Source organism: Pogona vitticeps, chromosome 5, assembly GCF_051106095.1.
Source record: "Pogona vitticeps strain Pit_001003342236 chromosome 5, PviZW2.1, whole genome shotgun sequence".
Classification (NCBI taxonomy): Eukaryota; Metazoa; Chordata; class Lepidosauria; order Squamata; family Agamidae; genus Pogona; species Pogona vitticeps.
The window spans coordinates 29,517,614-29,532,261 of NC_135787.1; the positions used below are offsets into that span (position 1 = coordinate 29,517,614).

General features: G+C 41.5%; 1 protein-coding gene, 1 long non-coding RNA gene and 1 other non-coding gene across 5 annotated transcripts in view; 2 read left to right on the forward strand and 1 right to left on the reverse strand.

Annotated features, from left to right (window-relative positions):
- The first annotated feature begins 6,320 nt into the window (after positions 1–6,320).
- LOC110072808 (uncharacterized) lies at positions 6,321–10,234 on the forward strand. Its single transcript, XR_002299440.3, has 2 exons — positions 6,321–6,645; positions 7,558–10,234. It is a non-coding gene; the product is annotated as an uncharacterized LOC110072808 (long non-coding RNA).
- On the forward strand, positions 6,889–7,025 carry LOC140707931 (small nucleolar RNA SNORA24). The gene has a single exon (XR_012088060.1). It is a non-coding gene; the product is annotated as a small nucleolar RNA SNORA24 (small nucleolar RNA).
- Positions 10,235–12,684: 2,450 nt separating the features above from the next.
- Positions 12,685–14,648, reverse strand: part of PRSS12 (serine protease 12) — a 55,993-nt gene continuing 54,029 nt past the window's right edge. For 2 of the 3 annotated variants that reach the window (XM_073001715.2, XM_073001714.2), the window contains exon 13: positions 12,685–14,486. In XM_073001715.2, the coding sequence (XP_072857816.2) occupies positions 14,179–14,486 (308 nt within the window). In that variant the 3' untranslated portion in view covers positions 12,685–14,178. The remainder of the gene's footprint in view (positions 14,487–14,648) is intronic. The other variant, XM_073001716.2, reaches the window with a different exon arrangement.

The following is a 14,648-nucleotide window of genomic DNA, read 5'->3' on the forward strand; positions in this document are numbered from 1 at the left end:
TGCTGAATCCATCTCAGTCCCTCAAGATATTGAAAAACATTTGGACGCCTCTCAACTTGGACTACATTTGGACTACATAGCCTAACTTTATGCTGGCATAATAGCTGTGTCTCTTGCCTTTTTGGAACTTAATTCACCTCCTCCCTCACCCCAGCCCATCTGCCTTCCTATTTTGGCTCTTCTTGTGCCAACACAACAGTTGGGCCAGTAGATCTTTCTGCCAACAGATCTCAGAGGTGTGCCAGCACAAGGCCTATTCCAAAGCCACAATGACCTGGTTTTTAACTGATTTTTTAAAGAAACTCATACTGGTATTGTCATACTATTGTAGTTATTTTAAATGCTCTGATCAACTACCTTTATTTTTGCTGCAACTATCATAGTTATTCCTGTCTATTACTCACCTGATGTATTGCTCCATTGAAGAAAACCAGAGAAAGTGGCTACCAAAAATCTATTAGATTATGAAGCTATAAAGTCCAATTAACTTCACTGTAGTACTTGGATTCTTGCCTAGACTCTTGCAGCTTTCAGTCATGAGGACAAACTTGCATGGAACAGAACCTCATCCACACATTATCCTTGTTCTTTACAACCAATACATATCATGCTTCCCTGAAAGTATGACAGGATCTTGTATTAAGTTTTGCTGCAAAAATGCATTAGGGCTTATTTTCAGGTTTTTTTTTCATGTACAACAATCTACATTTATTCAAATACAATCATGTCATCTTCTGGTTTCTGCAATGGTGGAGGGCGGAGTTTCACTTAACGGGCTTATTTTGGGGTAGGGCTTATATTATGAGCATCTATAAAATCGTATTAGGTCTTATTTTCAGGTTTGGTCTTATTTTCGGGGAAACAGGGTAGTGCCTGGAATCCTGCTGCTTAATGTAGCAAGCTACACTCAAGTAGACCTATTATCTGTGGGGATTTGGTGTGCCAACTCCTCTGTAAGTTCCATTGATTCAAATGGGCCTACTCATGACTTACAATGTAAGCAACAGGATTTCAGCCACAGAATCTAGCTTGATTCGGGGGGGGGGTGAGGGTGCTGGAGACTTTATCAGTCACAAATCACCCACCGCCAGTGGTTCCTACCTTGTCACTAGCAATCCCGAGATTTTTTTTTTTTACTCTTCTATCCCAAGGTTCCCCCCAAGCAAAAGGGAGCCACAGGGATCTGCAGAAACTGAAAAAAGGATAAGAAGCTTTCAATTAATGTAAATTAAATATTACCAGCACTGGACCTGGTTTGCATGATGTAACTTTATGCAGCAGGATTTTGCCCATTGTGTGCCATTTCTTCACTGTTCCCTTCATTCACTCTCTTCTTCCTCAGCTTACTTTGTGACAGCACACAAAGGGGAGATGAAGAAGTGCAAAACAAAATATTAACTGTGTCTTCGTTTGGCACCTAGAGCGTTTACAAAAATGAGTACTACCTCCAGATAATAATATGATTGGCAACCCTATATTAGTCCTGGAACTTGGAAGCCAAGGGTGGAGTGTCAGTGGCCTAAGGTTCAGAAAAACACCTGCAAAAAGAGTTAAACGTCAGGAAATAGGCGAGAGGGAATCTTAGATCATATGTGATGCTTCATCCTTAGCCTTTTCGAGAGTTAGGAGTTCTAGCTATTAGAGACTTAACAGCCTTATTACAAGATTACAGAAGCAGTAATTAACTGGTGTGATTAAGTATTCAGTCACGTGAAGAATCATTTGTACTGCAAGTCTGTCAGATACATGACTGGTACTGGGGAATGACTGCATTAGTAGTAAATTTTTGTATCCGTTACTCAAAGCTAAATTACATGGCACAACAGTACATCATATCTGGTTCAGACTCTTACTTACAAATAACTGTACAGGGCACTAATGTGGCTTGAGACCCATACCATGGATGAGTATGGGAGGTTTAAATCTTGCCATAGCTTCTTGCTTTCCTAAATCTCCCATCCTCATTCATAGAACCCAAATGGGTGGTGTCTCTATTGGCACCAACAGTAGGCATAACAACAAGAAAACCTCATAAGAACAAAACAAAAAAAACCCTAATGGAAATTATGAAAGACATGTTCAGGATTTTTATAACAGAATTTAAAGCCTTACTATGATTAACCTAGCTTACACAACAGCAATAAATACATTTATTTCGTTTCGTTTAGTCGTGTTCGACTCTTCGTGACCCCATAGACCAGAGCACGGCAGGCCCGCCTATCTTCCACTACCTCCCGGAGTTGTGTCAAATTCATGTTGGTTGCTTCGCAGACACTGTCCAGCCATCTCATCCTCGGTCGTCCCCTTCTCCTCTTGCCGTCACACTTTCCTAACATCAAGTTTTTTTCCAAGGAGTCTTTTCTTCTCATGAGATGGCCAAAGTACTGGAGCCTCAGCTTCAGGATCTGTCCTTCCAGTGAGCACTCAGGGTTGATTTCCTTTAGAACTGATAGGTTTGTTCTCCTTTCAGTCCAGGGGATTCTCAAGAGCCTCCTCCAGCACCACAATTCAAATGCATCAATTCTTTGGCAGTCTGCTTTCTTTATGGTCCAGCTCTCATTTCCATACATCACTACAGGAAAAACCCTAGCTTTGACTATTCGGACTTTTGTTGGCAAGGTGATGTCTCTGCTTTTTAAGATGCTGTCAAGATTTGTCATCACTTTCCTCCCAAGAAGCAGGCGTCTTTTAATTTCGTGGCTACTGTCTCCATCTGCAGTGATCATGGAGCCCAGGAAAATAAAATCTGTCACTGCCTCCATATCTTCCCCTTCTATTTCCCAGGAGGTGATGGGACCAGTGGCCATGATCTTAGTTTTTTTGATGTTGAGTTTCAGACTGTTTTTTGCACTCTCCTCTTTCACTCTCATTACAAGGTTCTTTAATTCCTCCTCACTTTCTGCCATCAGAGTGGTATCATCTGCATATCTGAGGTTGTTGATATTTCTTCCGGCAATCTTAATTCTGGCTTGGGATTCATCCAGTCCAGCCTTCCGCATGATGTATTCTGCAAATAAATTTATATTTACTTTTATTTAAGCAGTCTTTGAGACAACAGTGGGACTGAAGCAATTGGTGGACTACAAATATGATCCACAGCCTTTTAAAATGTATCAGTGTTTACATACCAATGGGAATAAAAGCACAAACTGAAACAATCTCTTTTGCTCTTGGACTTTTGTTTATAACCATTGTTCTCTTATTTTTTTAAAAAAAAATGTTGCCACAATTGATAAGTCTATATTTTTGCTTTTATACATCAACCATTTAAACATCTCCAAAGAAATCTGTTGTGAACTGTAAAATGCAGGACATTAAAGTTATCAATATGTAGTGATTAAAGGCATTGTAAATTGCACTATTCCTATGGGCTATATTTGGAATATGCTTATATATACTTCCAATGTCAAAGCAACTTCTTCACTGAATTAAAATGTATAGTCTTCAGCCTATATTTGGTGAAATCTATTAAACAAAAGTACCACCTAGTGGCCATATTGATCTTTACACTGGTGTTTGCTATCAACATTTTTTTAAATTTTGGAGCACAGTAGATTTATCACAGAATAAATTTATATATGATCATAAAGACAAATCTGGTACTGGCAAGTGTTTAATACAATTCTATGGGCATTTATAACTTTTTCACATATCACACATAGCCTATTTTCCCTTAGTTGCATTTGTGCATGTTATGTGTCATCAAGTCACATCTGGCTTCTAGTGACCTCCAATTTGGTTTTCAGAATAAGTGAAATATTTAAGGTGTAGCTTCAAAAGTGCCAGCATCTCCATTGGTGAGTTCCCACTCCTGAGCAGCTATCTGAACCAAAGTCTTCTGAGTCCCATGTAAATTACAAGGGTGTTCATCATGCTTAGTAGTCTCTTGCAGGAATCATCTTAAAATGTCAAGTACACAATGTTTTGTTAGAGCATTCCAAACCATCCCCTAATGTGGAGCAATCCATTACAGTTTGGTCTAGGGTTGGAGACTACTGTTTACTTGGAACAATTAAAGATCAGTCCAAATAAACATGTTTTCTTGATGTGTGATCACCTAGATCATTCCAGTTAATAAGCGAGCCACTTCTGGATATTAGCAAATTAATCACTTCCACTGTTTGGCAGATGGCAAGGGAAGTGGGGGCAGGATTCTGTTCAAGACTATCACTGATGCAATACATCAGTTAATAAAAATAAATTAAAATCTCTTCTCTTTTTTTGCCTTGCTGGATTTGTCAACTTTTTTTTTTTCATTTCCCCTCCCCTCTGCCGAGCACAGCAAGTGATTAATTTGCCAGTAATCAGACATGGCTTGCTTAGATTGTTCTATTCAAGCCCAACCATTCCAAAGCTACCCAGGCTGGATTCCTCTGGGACGTTAGTGAAGCTGCAATCATTGGCTGCCACTTTTATCCACTACATCACAATCATGCAGCACCCCAGTATTGCCTTATAAATAAATATTTCATATAAGGCAGTGGGGTGCTCGGTGACTGGAAGCTTTGTCCACCAAAATTGGAAAGAACAATTAAATCTGAATTGCCTGAAGTAAAGCCTGAAACCTATTACCCCTGGCTGACTGTACAAGGTTGCAGTCTTCATTTCAGAAACTGCCCTAAACGGCCTTTTAGTTGCTTCTGCACACACATCCCTCTTACTGCCTTGACTAGAGTCCTGCAAGGCTCTAAAGCAGGGGTCTCAAACATGCGGCTCGGGGGCAATTTGCGGCCCCCCCAGATGATAGTTTGTGGCCCTCGCCTTGCCTGCCCCCCCAAAGCGCCCACACATCCTCTGCTGTCAAGAGTAAAAAAAAGCCTTGCCTCACTCGCCGGCTCTCTCCCAAGACAGCACCTCTTGCACCCTCCATCCAGAACTGCAGCCTGCCAGCCAGCCCACCTGTCTGTTGGCTAAGGAAACTCCTGGGCGGCTTCCTTGGGCTCTTGCTCCGCTTGGCGGAAAATCTGATGTGGCCCAGCATCACCCAGACTCTGCCTCTAGCGGCCCCCAGGTAAATTGAGTTTAAAACCCCTGCTCTAAAGCTTAGGCTTGCTTCTGATATTTTAGTGGTATAGTCTTGGACTTACAACATTTGGTTCACTGGACAATTACTGTACATACAAAAGCCTTCAACTATCTCTTGGTTTTGGTAATTTCCATCCCCTCCTCCTCACCCCAACATTAGAAAGTTAAGTATATACAGATCGATACATTTGAAAAAGTTACATTTTTGGATTGGCAATTCCAGGATGCTCACATTGCATGCAGTACTGTATTTTGGAAGCTGGAAACCAAAAATGATTTTGCCAGTCTCTGTGATTGGGGCAAGAAGCCCAGTAAGGCTTGCTTGCTTATGGAATCAAGATGAGGATGCTGGCAAAATAAAGGCAGGAAGAATGGAGGAAGAGGACAGAACATTGTGGTATCTTAAAGACTAACACATTTGTTTCAGCAGGAGCTTTCATGGATCAAAATCCCCTTCTCCAAGCACAGATGAAGCTGTTGGCTGGGATTGGAGTCTCCCAAGAGAGATACAGTTGGTGGATTAGCACTCTGAACAGAAACATCACCAGGTCCTACAGTACTTGCACATTCTAATACCAAACTCAGATGCTGAAATATGGTAACTCCTGCTACATGCTGTCAAGTGAAGCCAATTTACCGCAGCTCTAATAGGGCTTTCAAGCTAAGTGAGATATTTAAGGAGTAACTTTACCAGTTCTACAGCCTCAGTATGTTTTCATGGCTGGGCTAGGATTCAAGCCCCTGGCTCCTAAATCCTAGTCCATCACATTATTGCAGTGGTTCCCAGCCTTGGGTCCCCAGATGTTCTTGGACTACAACTCCCAGAAATCCTGGCCAGCACAGTTAGAGGTGAAAGTTTACTGGGGGTTGTAGCCCCAGAAAATCTGGGAACCTAAGGCTGGGAACCACTGCTCTATCTACTATATCACACTGAATATTTCGTGATGACTCCTAGGTGGTCAAAAATAGCGTTACTGAGAAACAACAGAGACAAACGTCAGTCGACCACCTGAAGTTCTGCAACATTTTTTAAGAGCCAATTTTTTAAAAAAAACAACAGCTGAATGAAGACCAAACACTTTTACTGGGGCTAACCAATTCTGAAAGACTGTTCAACGTGGCCAGCAAAAAGAGGGCGCAACGCAACCTCCGCGAAAACCACAACATCGCCCGTTTCCAAACGAAACCCTAGAGCGCACGCGCAGAACAGACGCAGCTCCCGTCCTCCTCTGCGCGGGCCAAGAGGGGAGGGGCGAGGCGATTTCCCCCGGTATAAAATGCTCGCGAGGAAGCGGTTTCTTTCTTTTCTCGGCGGGCGGACGGGTGAGTGTGTGGTGTTCGAGGTGAGGTGGGGGGGGAAAGGGCACGAAACACAAGGCCTTTAGGGGTGTGGGCCATAGCCCATTGTTCTCAACGGGGCCTGGTACAGGTTTTAGTAGCGAGTTGTAAGTTTTGTGCGGAAGTTTCAGGGTCCATGAGAGGCCTTACGAGGCCTCTCCATTTCGAAATGCAGCTCCCGCGCATGCGCCTCGTTTCCAGTTTCCGATTATGAGGTGAAGATAACGAGGAGAGGGCTGTGAACAAGTCCTTCCGAGCGTAATGGTGAGCCTTCATTTTAAGGTGAGGAAAGCGCTGTTCTGGTGGAAGCGGCGCCGAACGAGGGGCTGCGAGGAGGAGGAGAAAGCCGTTAAATTTGCGCGTGTGGGACGGAGGAGGCGGGATGGCGGCGACGGCGGCTCGAGTCCCTGCGCTGGGTCTCGGCGGCACCAGCCGTGAGGGGGCGAGTCACAAGCGAACAACAGGAACTCGCCTTCCTCCTCTACTGCAAGATGGTGGCCTTGACTCGTGGGGTCCTGGGGCTGAATCCATGCTTCCATGGGACCTGCCAGCGTGGCAGCCTCCCTTCCTATTCATGGTAGAGCAAACGGCCCCCCTTGCCTCTTGGCATAGCTCCTCCGTGGTCAGTTGGTGCGAGACTCTGACTTGGGCAAGGGACAGGTTGCATTTGGTGGAGTGACCGGGCGATGGGTACTCTTTACGAAGTGACTCGAACATGGCTTAAAGGCTCGCCATGCATCAGTCTCTTAAGATGGTGGAGAGACTGCAGATTCAGGCGGTTGCTTGGGTGGCGTTTGCATATCTCTTCTTGACATCCACCAGTTCTAGGAGTCAGTTTTCACCCAAACGAAGCATTTTGAGTGATACTTTTGGCGATTTCTGAATGACTTTGTACCAAAGGCCGATAAACTCCTTATAACAGACACATATGGTGAAGGTGGTCCCTTTATTAAGTTTTGAGCTGAATCAAAAAGGCTTGAGGTGTTTTGAGTAAGTGACATGCATATGAATGTTCCTTTAAAGGTAGTTATTGGAATCATATCAAGATTAAATATGGAACTACTGTAGCTCTTTTCATCAGTGCCTTAGGTTTATGCAGAAGGGTTTGGTTTGATGCATGGAATTGAATACTGGTTGATTACAAATTTTGGGATTATAAAATCTGATGATCTTTTTCTTTTCTATTTTTTGCAGGGTTGATACGCTTGGCAGTTTTGGGTTCAAAGATTGGCAGTTGACAACAGTCTTCTGAAATACATTAAAACTACTGACAGGTGAAGTGAAGTAACACTGAATATATCATCATAATGGCACCTGTCAAGGAGTGGGATATATTAGGCAATAAGCGAACAGTCATTTCTTGAATTTTATGTGTTTGAAGCAGGAAATGTGGGCGAGAAGATCTGAGTGACCTTAAAAAGGGCCAAATAGTGATGGCTAGACTGGGTTAGAGCATTTCCCAAACAGCAAGTCTTATGGGGTGTTCCCCAGTGTGCAGTGGTTAGTATCTACCAAAAGTGGTGCAAGGAAGGACATCCAGTGAACTGGCATCAGGGTTGTGGGTGCCCAAAGCTTATTGATGCAAATGGTGAGTGAAGGCTAGCTGATCTGGTTTAATCACATAGAAGAGTTAATGTAGCTTAAGTTGCTGGAAAACATAATGCTGACAATGATAGAAAAGTGCACAGCAGTTTGCTGCATAACTGCAGACGGTCTGGGTGCCGATGAAGACCCCTGCCCACCACTGAAAGCGCCTGCAGTGGGGATTGAGCGTCAAAAATGGACCATGGAGCAATGGGAGAAGGTTGCTTGATCTGAGGAAACACCTTTTAGATCAGGTGTATGGTCAGGTGCATATGTATCGTTTATCTAGGGAAGAGATGGCAGTAGGGTGCACTATGGGAAGAAGGCAGGCCAGCGGCAGCAGTGTTACATTCTGGGAGCTTTAGTCTGCTGGGAAACCTTGGGTCCTGGCATTCATGTGGTATTTGACACATACCATCTGCCTAGAGTTTGTTATAGATGACATACACCCCTTCATGATGATGGTGTTCCTTGATGCCAATGGCCTCTTTCAGCAGATAATGCACCCTACCATAAACAGAGTTCAAGGTGTTGCCTTGGCCTCCAAATTCCCCAGATCTCAATCCAGTTGACCATCTAGGGCAGTGATGGCGAACCAATGATACATGTGCCATACCTAGCACACACAGACACGAGACACAAGTTGCCGGATTACTACCCCCCCTCCCCCAGCCAAACCTCAGAAATTGCACAATCTTAAGCCACTTACCCCTGCTACCTTCCCTGGCTGTGGCACTTGTAAATCGGTTCTTTTGGCAGATTGCAGATACCACTGCTTTACCGTTTATAGCTGTAAAGGAGTTGGCAGCAGTCAATCCAGCTTGTGAATTACTACTTCTGCTGGACATGACTGCAAACCGGAAGGAAGGTTCCAGTGAGGGCGGAAGGAAGGTGCAAGAGAGGGACGGGTGGATTGGTTTGTATAGCAGGAGGTGTAGACGAAAGGGTGGATTCATCATGTTTGTTTACATGTAATTAGGAAATGGGGACCTACTGAACTGAAGCAACTGATTGTACATATTTTAGGGTGTGTGGGTGGGAGAGAGAAACAGAGGCTGACTCATAAAACCATGAAAAAAGAAACCTTCCAAAATCAATCTCTACTGCATTGAGCTCTGCAGTTTCTGCTGAGCTCAGCAAGTATTTCAAGATTCTGTTTAGACTAAATTGAACTGAGCAGAACTGGAATATTTAGCAGAGTCAAATTAATAGCAGACACCTAGTAAGACAACTGACACCTGGGTCTAGATGTCTGAAATGTGTAGCAGTTGTGTTTCTTTCTCATCTGCAAAAACAGGCAAGAGTATCGCAGTTTATTCATCATATCTGAATTCCAGTCTCTGCTCCTGGTCCTATTTTGACTGCCACACCAAGCAAAAGGTTATACAAAAAAAGACTGGCTTTCTTTATTGAGTCACTCCATCTCGTGTGCATTCTTCCTCTTTTCCTACTGCATTCCACTTTTTTCTGCATTGCTGCCTTTTCCAGTGAGCTTGTCTTCTCATGATGCTACTGTAGTACAATACCCTTTGTTTTGTTATTTTAGCTAGTGAGAATCCACACTTAATTTGCTTTACTTATCTTTCTGACAAGTCATATCTGTAAAATTATTTTCCAATACTACATTTCAAATAAGTGAAATGTGTGTATACACCTTATGTAGTGTATAAAATGTGGGTATACACTTTAAAAGTTTGCACTCCTATATATAGCTGCTTTTCTGAGAGTGGCTTACTTTGGAGGAAGCAAGTCCAGGATTTCAGTGTACTTAATAAACTTGTGCATTTAATTCAGTGTAGCATTTCGCACTTGACTTTTTCCAAAAAGGAATCAAAAAAGAACCAGACAAAATGTGTAAATGTGACAATATTTTAGTAGGGATAGATCTGTATTGGTGTTTCATCCATCTTTATATATAAAAAGATGGATGTGCGTGTGTATATGTCACATGCACGTACGTTTTGTGTTTTTGTAGATTCCAAATCTTGAACACAAAAATGAATAAAGCAAAACAAAACTGAAAGCAGATAGTGGGAGATAAGTCACTTTGAAACCAACCATAAAAGTTTTGCCTAACTTGATGAAGCTGAAAGGAGTTTCTTAAAGGGAAACTGAGGAAATAACGCTCCCAGCATCTTAGTTTTTGCGAATCTCTTTCTAAAACAAATCATCTGACAGATTTCAAATTTCACTGTGCATAGCAAAACATGGTAAGCCCCTCTCCGATGGGGATTTTATCAAAACAGCCATGTTTGCTGGGAGTAATTCCTTTTTTCATGATTTCCCAAACAAGGATAAAGTTATGCAACACATCTCTGAGATGCCACTTAGCAGAAATACTGTTAATGATAGAGTCCTGCATATGGCAAGTGATGTTAGTCAGCAGCTCACCAGTGACTTACAACAGGCAACCTATTCTCCATGTGCTTGGATGAAAGCACAGATATAGTCATTCAAGGCTAGCAGTAATTTTGCATTATGCTGTTGGCTGCATTGGCTCTCATCATGAGAGAAGAGCTGGTAAAACTTGTCTTTGCCTAGAACAACACAAGGGATAGATATCTACAATGCTATGATGGAGGCTTTTTGTCACAAGACGTAAGACCAGAAAAAGTCATTTCAGTTGCTAGTAATGCTTGCCCCATACAGTTTCAGTGTGGTATATAGTCATATTATGAGTTGAGTATCCCTTATCTCTTACATTGACATAATTATTTTAAAAGTTTGCATAAATTACCTGACTTCAGGCTATGTGTACAATGTATTACTTTAATAATTTTTTTCCATTTACTAGAGTTGGTTTTTTTCAATAAAAAAGTATCATTGAAAGCTCTGTTACTGTGTTTCTTTTAAGATAAAAGCTTGATTAGTTTGGACAACTATAGGAGTTGTTTCTAAACTAAAACCTCAGTCGTCGTTTAGTCGTGTCTGACTCTTCATGACCCCATGGACCAGAGCACGCCAGGCCCTCTTATCTTCCACTCCTCTTGGAGTTGTGTCAAATTCATCTTGTAGATTCGATGATATTGTCCAACAGAGTGGTCGACCAGACCAGATGGGCGGAATATTAAATAAATAAAATAAACAATCTAGTCTTCTGTCATCCCCTTCTCTTCACACTTTCCCAGCATCAGGGTCTTTTCCAAGGAGTCTTCTCATGAGATGGCCAAAGTATTGGAGCCTCAGCTTCAGGATCTGTCCTTCCAGTGAGCACTCAGGGTTGATTTCCTTTAGAATTGATAGGTTTGTTCTCCTTGCAGTCCAGGGGAGTATTGGCACTTTGAAATAAATAAGTTGGTTTTGTGTTGCAGTTTGGGCACTTGGGCTAAAAAAGGTTCACCATCATTGGTCTAGGGGGATGCGCTGGAACACCATATCCAGTTCATAGAGGTCGCAGTTTGCAGAATTTAAAGGACCTGCTGCTAATGTCTTGGTGGCAGATACCACAGAATATGTTCAGAGGTCTTGTAGAGTCCATGCCTTGGCACACGAGCTGTTTTGGCAGCACGGGGCAGGGAACCTACATGATATTAGGCAGGTGGTTTTAATGTTGTGGCTGATGAGAGTATGCATTCTTTAACATAGTGAAAGCATGCATCTCCCTTATTTCTGACTATACATTGTGACTCATGCTGTGCCTTTAAAATATTGAAATAATTTTTTATTTGTGTGAGTATTCATTTGGTTATCCCAGTTCAATTTGGAGCTGCATGGAAAGAGTTCATAGGGAAAAAAATACATAATTACTTGAGTGATGGGGATTTATACTGCCAGCCCTGTTTTTTTGCTTTTTGTGATTTAACACCTTTTTAAAGCTTTTAGGAGTTGCCATGTGTTGTGTGGTGCTTTGCAAAGTGGATAATTATTGTAGAGTTCATCTGTGCAAGGCAGGGACCAATTCCCCCCCCCCCCCCCAAGATTTTGCAGTCTAAAATTCAAAATGGGGAAACAAGCATAGAAGAGGACAAGGACAAATAAGAACAAAACCTGTCGAGGAAGCATGGAATCCTTATGTGAAAGTAGAGTGAGGATGACTTACAGGTGAGGTATGAAACTATATTTAAGTGCCCACTAGAGGGTAGTATTGCTATATCAGTTTTTAGAAAACTGGTGAACCTTCCAGTTTGCTCCTAATTCCTCTGCCTTTACACTGACATCAGAGTTGAGATGTAAGTTTATATATATGAATTGAAAAAGAAATGTGTAAGCAGGAGAATCAAACAGCAAGAGATAATTAAGGGGCAAATGTGAATACTACGATGGGCAGTTCTAGGTGCAGGAGGCCCATGCAACTCCCTATTGTTTTCAGAATTAAATAGAATTAATTTTCAACCCTAATAGAAGGGTTCTTGATTTTAAGTTCACTTGAAATGAAGTTCTGTTGTGACGATTAACACTGATAACTAGAGAAAACACTGGAGGATGCACTTGAATCATTTAAAAGTATTTGTATCTTGGCAAAGCAGAAAATGCAAGCTAAAAGATTTCAGGCTTAAGTAAAGAGGAAATTTTCCATGAACAATTTGAAACAGAAAAAGAATGATTACAGTTGTATAGTGCTCTTAGTATAGCTGTCATCACTCTAACAGCAGTGAAGCTTTGCAGCTGAAGATCTGATCTAGGATTTACTAAATTCCATACAATGTTTATAGTGACCTAAGAGTAAGAATAGCTGTCACATGGCAGATTGCTGTCGAGTCAGTTATTCTTTTAGTGGAGCATATGACAAGAATAAGGTTTCCGATAAAGGGCAGCTTTTATTATCAATAATAAATGGATTTGTTGACCGAAATATAAAGCTACATGAGACTTGGGTTTACAAATAGAAAGCTTTTGAGTATACTGCTAAACTTCCATTCATAGTAATACAGTCTGATATCAGATGAACTCTGCAACAGTTTTAAGCTGAAACTGAATTCAACTGTTAGATATTTTAAAAAGCTACACGGGATATTAATTTTCATTATTCCAATATATGCTTTTTGAAGAGTCTTTTTCTTCCCCACTCCCACAGCTGTGCCCATTCTTCCTAAGAAACAGCAGTAAATCTGTTGAGCTATGTAGATTTTGGTTTGAGTGCTTTGTTAAAAATGTAGTCCTCCAAAGCTTAACATAAGCTTGAAAGTACAGAATTATCTAGCACGACTTACAGGTTTAAAGTTTTGTCATTGCCCTTCATGCTAATTTGGTCTTAACAAAAAGGGGCCAAATATTATTCCAAGGGCCTCTGTATAATTGTGAGATGCTAGGTAACTATTGCAGCACAAAGTAAAGTCATACTTGTTGAAACGCTGATAACTGATATAAATTCACATCTGTCACACATGTACAAGCGTAGACATTGTTTCTAGTGGTTGCAGATTTAACATTTACATAAAATGATACAGAACATCCACATCTTAACTTTCTAGCATAGCTATTGCTGTATCTTTAAAATACTTCCTCAAATTAAGTTGGAACAGGAGCTAAAACTTTCAGTGGTTCTACAGATGCTCCTACATATATGTCATAAATAATGTGCAGTTATATTACACTTTCAAGGAACTAGCACAAGTGACATTGATCAGGTTACTTCACTAAGTTAAGCCCTTTAGGTCCTGTCATGATGAAGTTCTTAGAAAAGAAAGACATGTCAGTGAACATTTTCTCAAATGTTTATATCTGCTAAGGACATATCCCTACTTTTGCCACCTTCATTTTGAAAAAAGGAATGGATACTCATGACTTTAGTACAGAAGGTAAATGATTCTTAGAGGATGAATTCTTAAAAATCTAACCTAATTGAGCAGAATCCAGAGGACTTTGTCTTACGCAGTAAAACACTTGAGTCCTTAAACTGTAAAAAAATCTGATTGTGAAACCTAATACAGCCTAGTGCATGTGACGTGTCTGTAAGTTCTGTTGCACAAAAGACAGACTTGTTCCACCAATGAGGGGAGCCTTTGTGGAGCCTGCATGCTCTGAGTTTTAGGCTGATGAGATTAGTGTCTTCAAGCAACAAAGCTATAAAACTGATTTGTGCAGCTGTTTATGCTGTTAAGGATTTCATCCATAGGGAACAACAGAGAAATATTAACTTCCCTGCCTCTTGTTTAAATGTATGAGTGATACCCAACATTCCAGCAACATTTTAGCTGAAAATGCCATAATACGCAGAAAGTAGCACATGCAAAAAAGGGGGTGTTTTGTCCACTGTGTGTCCCCAGTTGTTACTGAACGGGCCAGACATGGTCATAACTTAGTTATGCTTCTTATCCAAGGTACAAAAGAAGAAACTTTGGTATAGACACCTGGAGAGTCTTTGACTCCACACCCGTAACCCCAGGAGGTCACTCCATACACAGCCCAACTTTCTCCTGGGCGTTCACACATCAGTGGTCCACCACTGTCTCCCTGGCAGCTGTCCACACGTTTCTGGTCTTGTAGGCTGCCAGCACACAGCATCCTTCCTGTGAACCTTGTCCGATAACGTTCTTCACAGATTCTCTTAGGAAGTAGAGGGATGGCAGCTTGTTGCAATGTTCTTGAGTAGGCCCTTCCTTGATGGAAGAAAATATTGGTGTTAACATTCTGAACTGGAAAATCTTACAAACAATATTGACACAGACATGCATCATTTAGTAATTTGTAGGTATATGCTATACTGACAGCAGCTATATTTGATATAATACAGTATAACTTCTACTTGGATAAATCAGTGC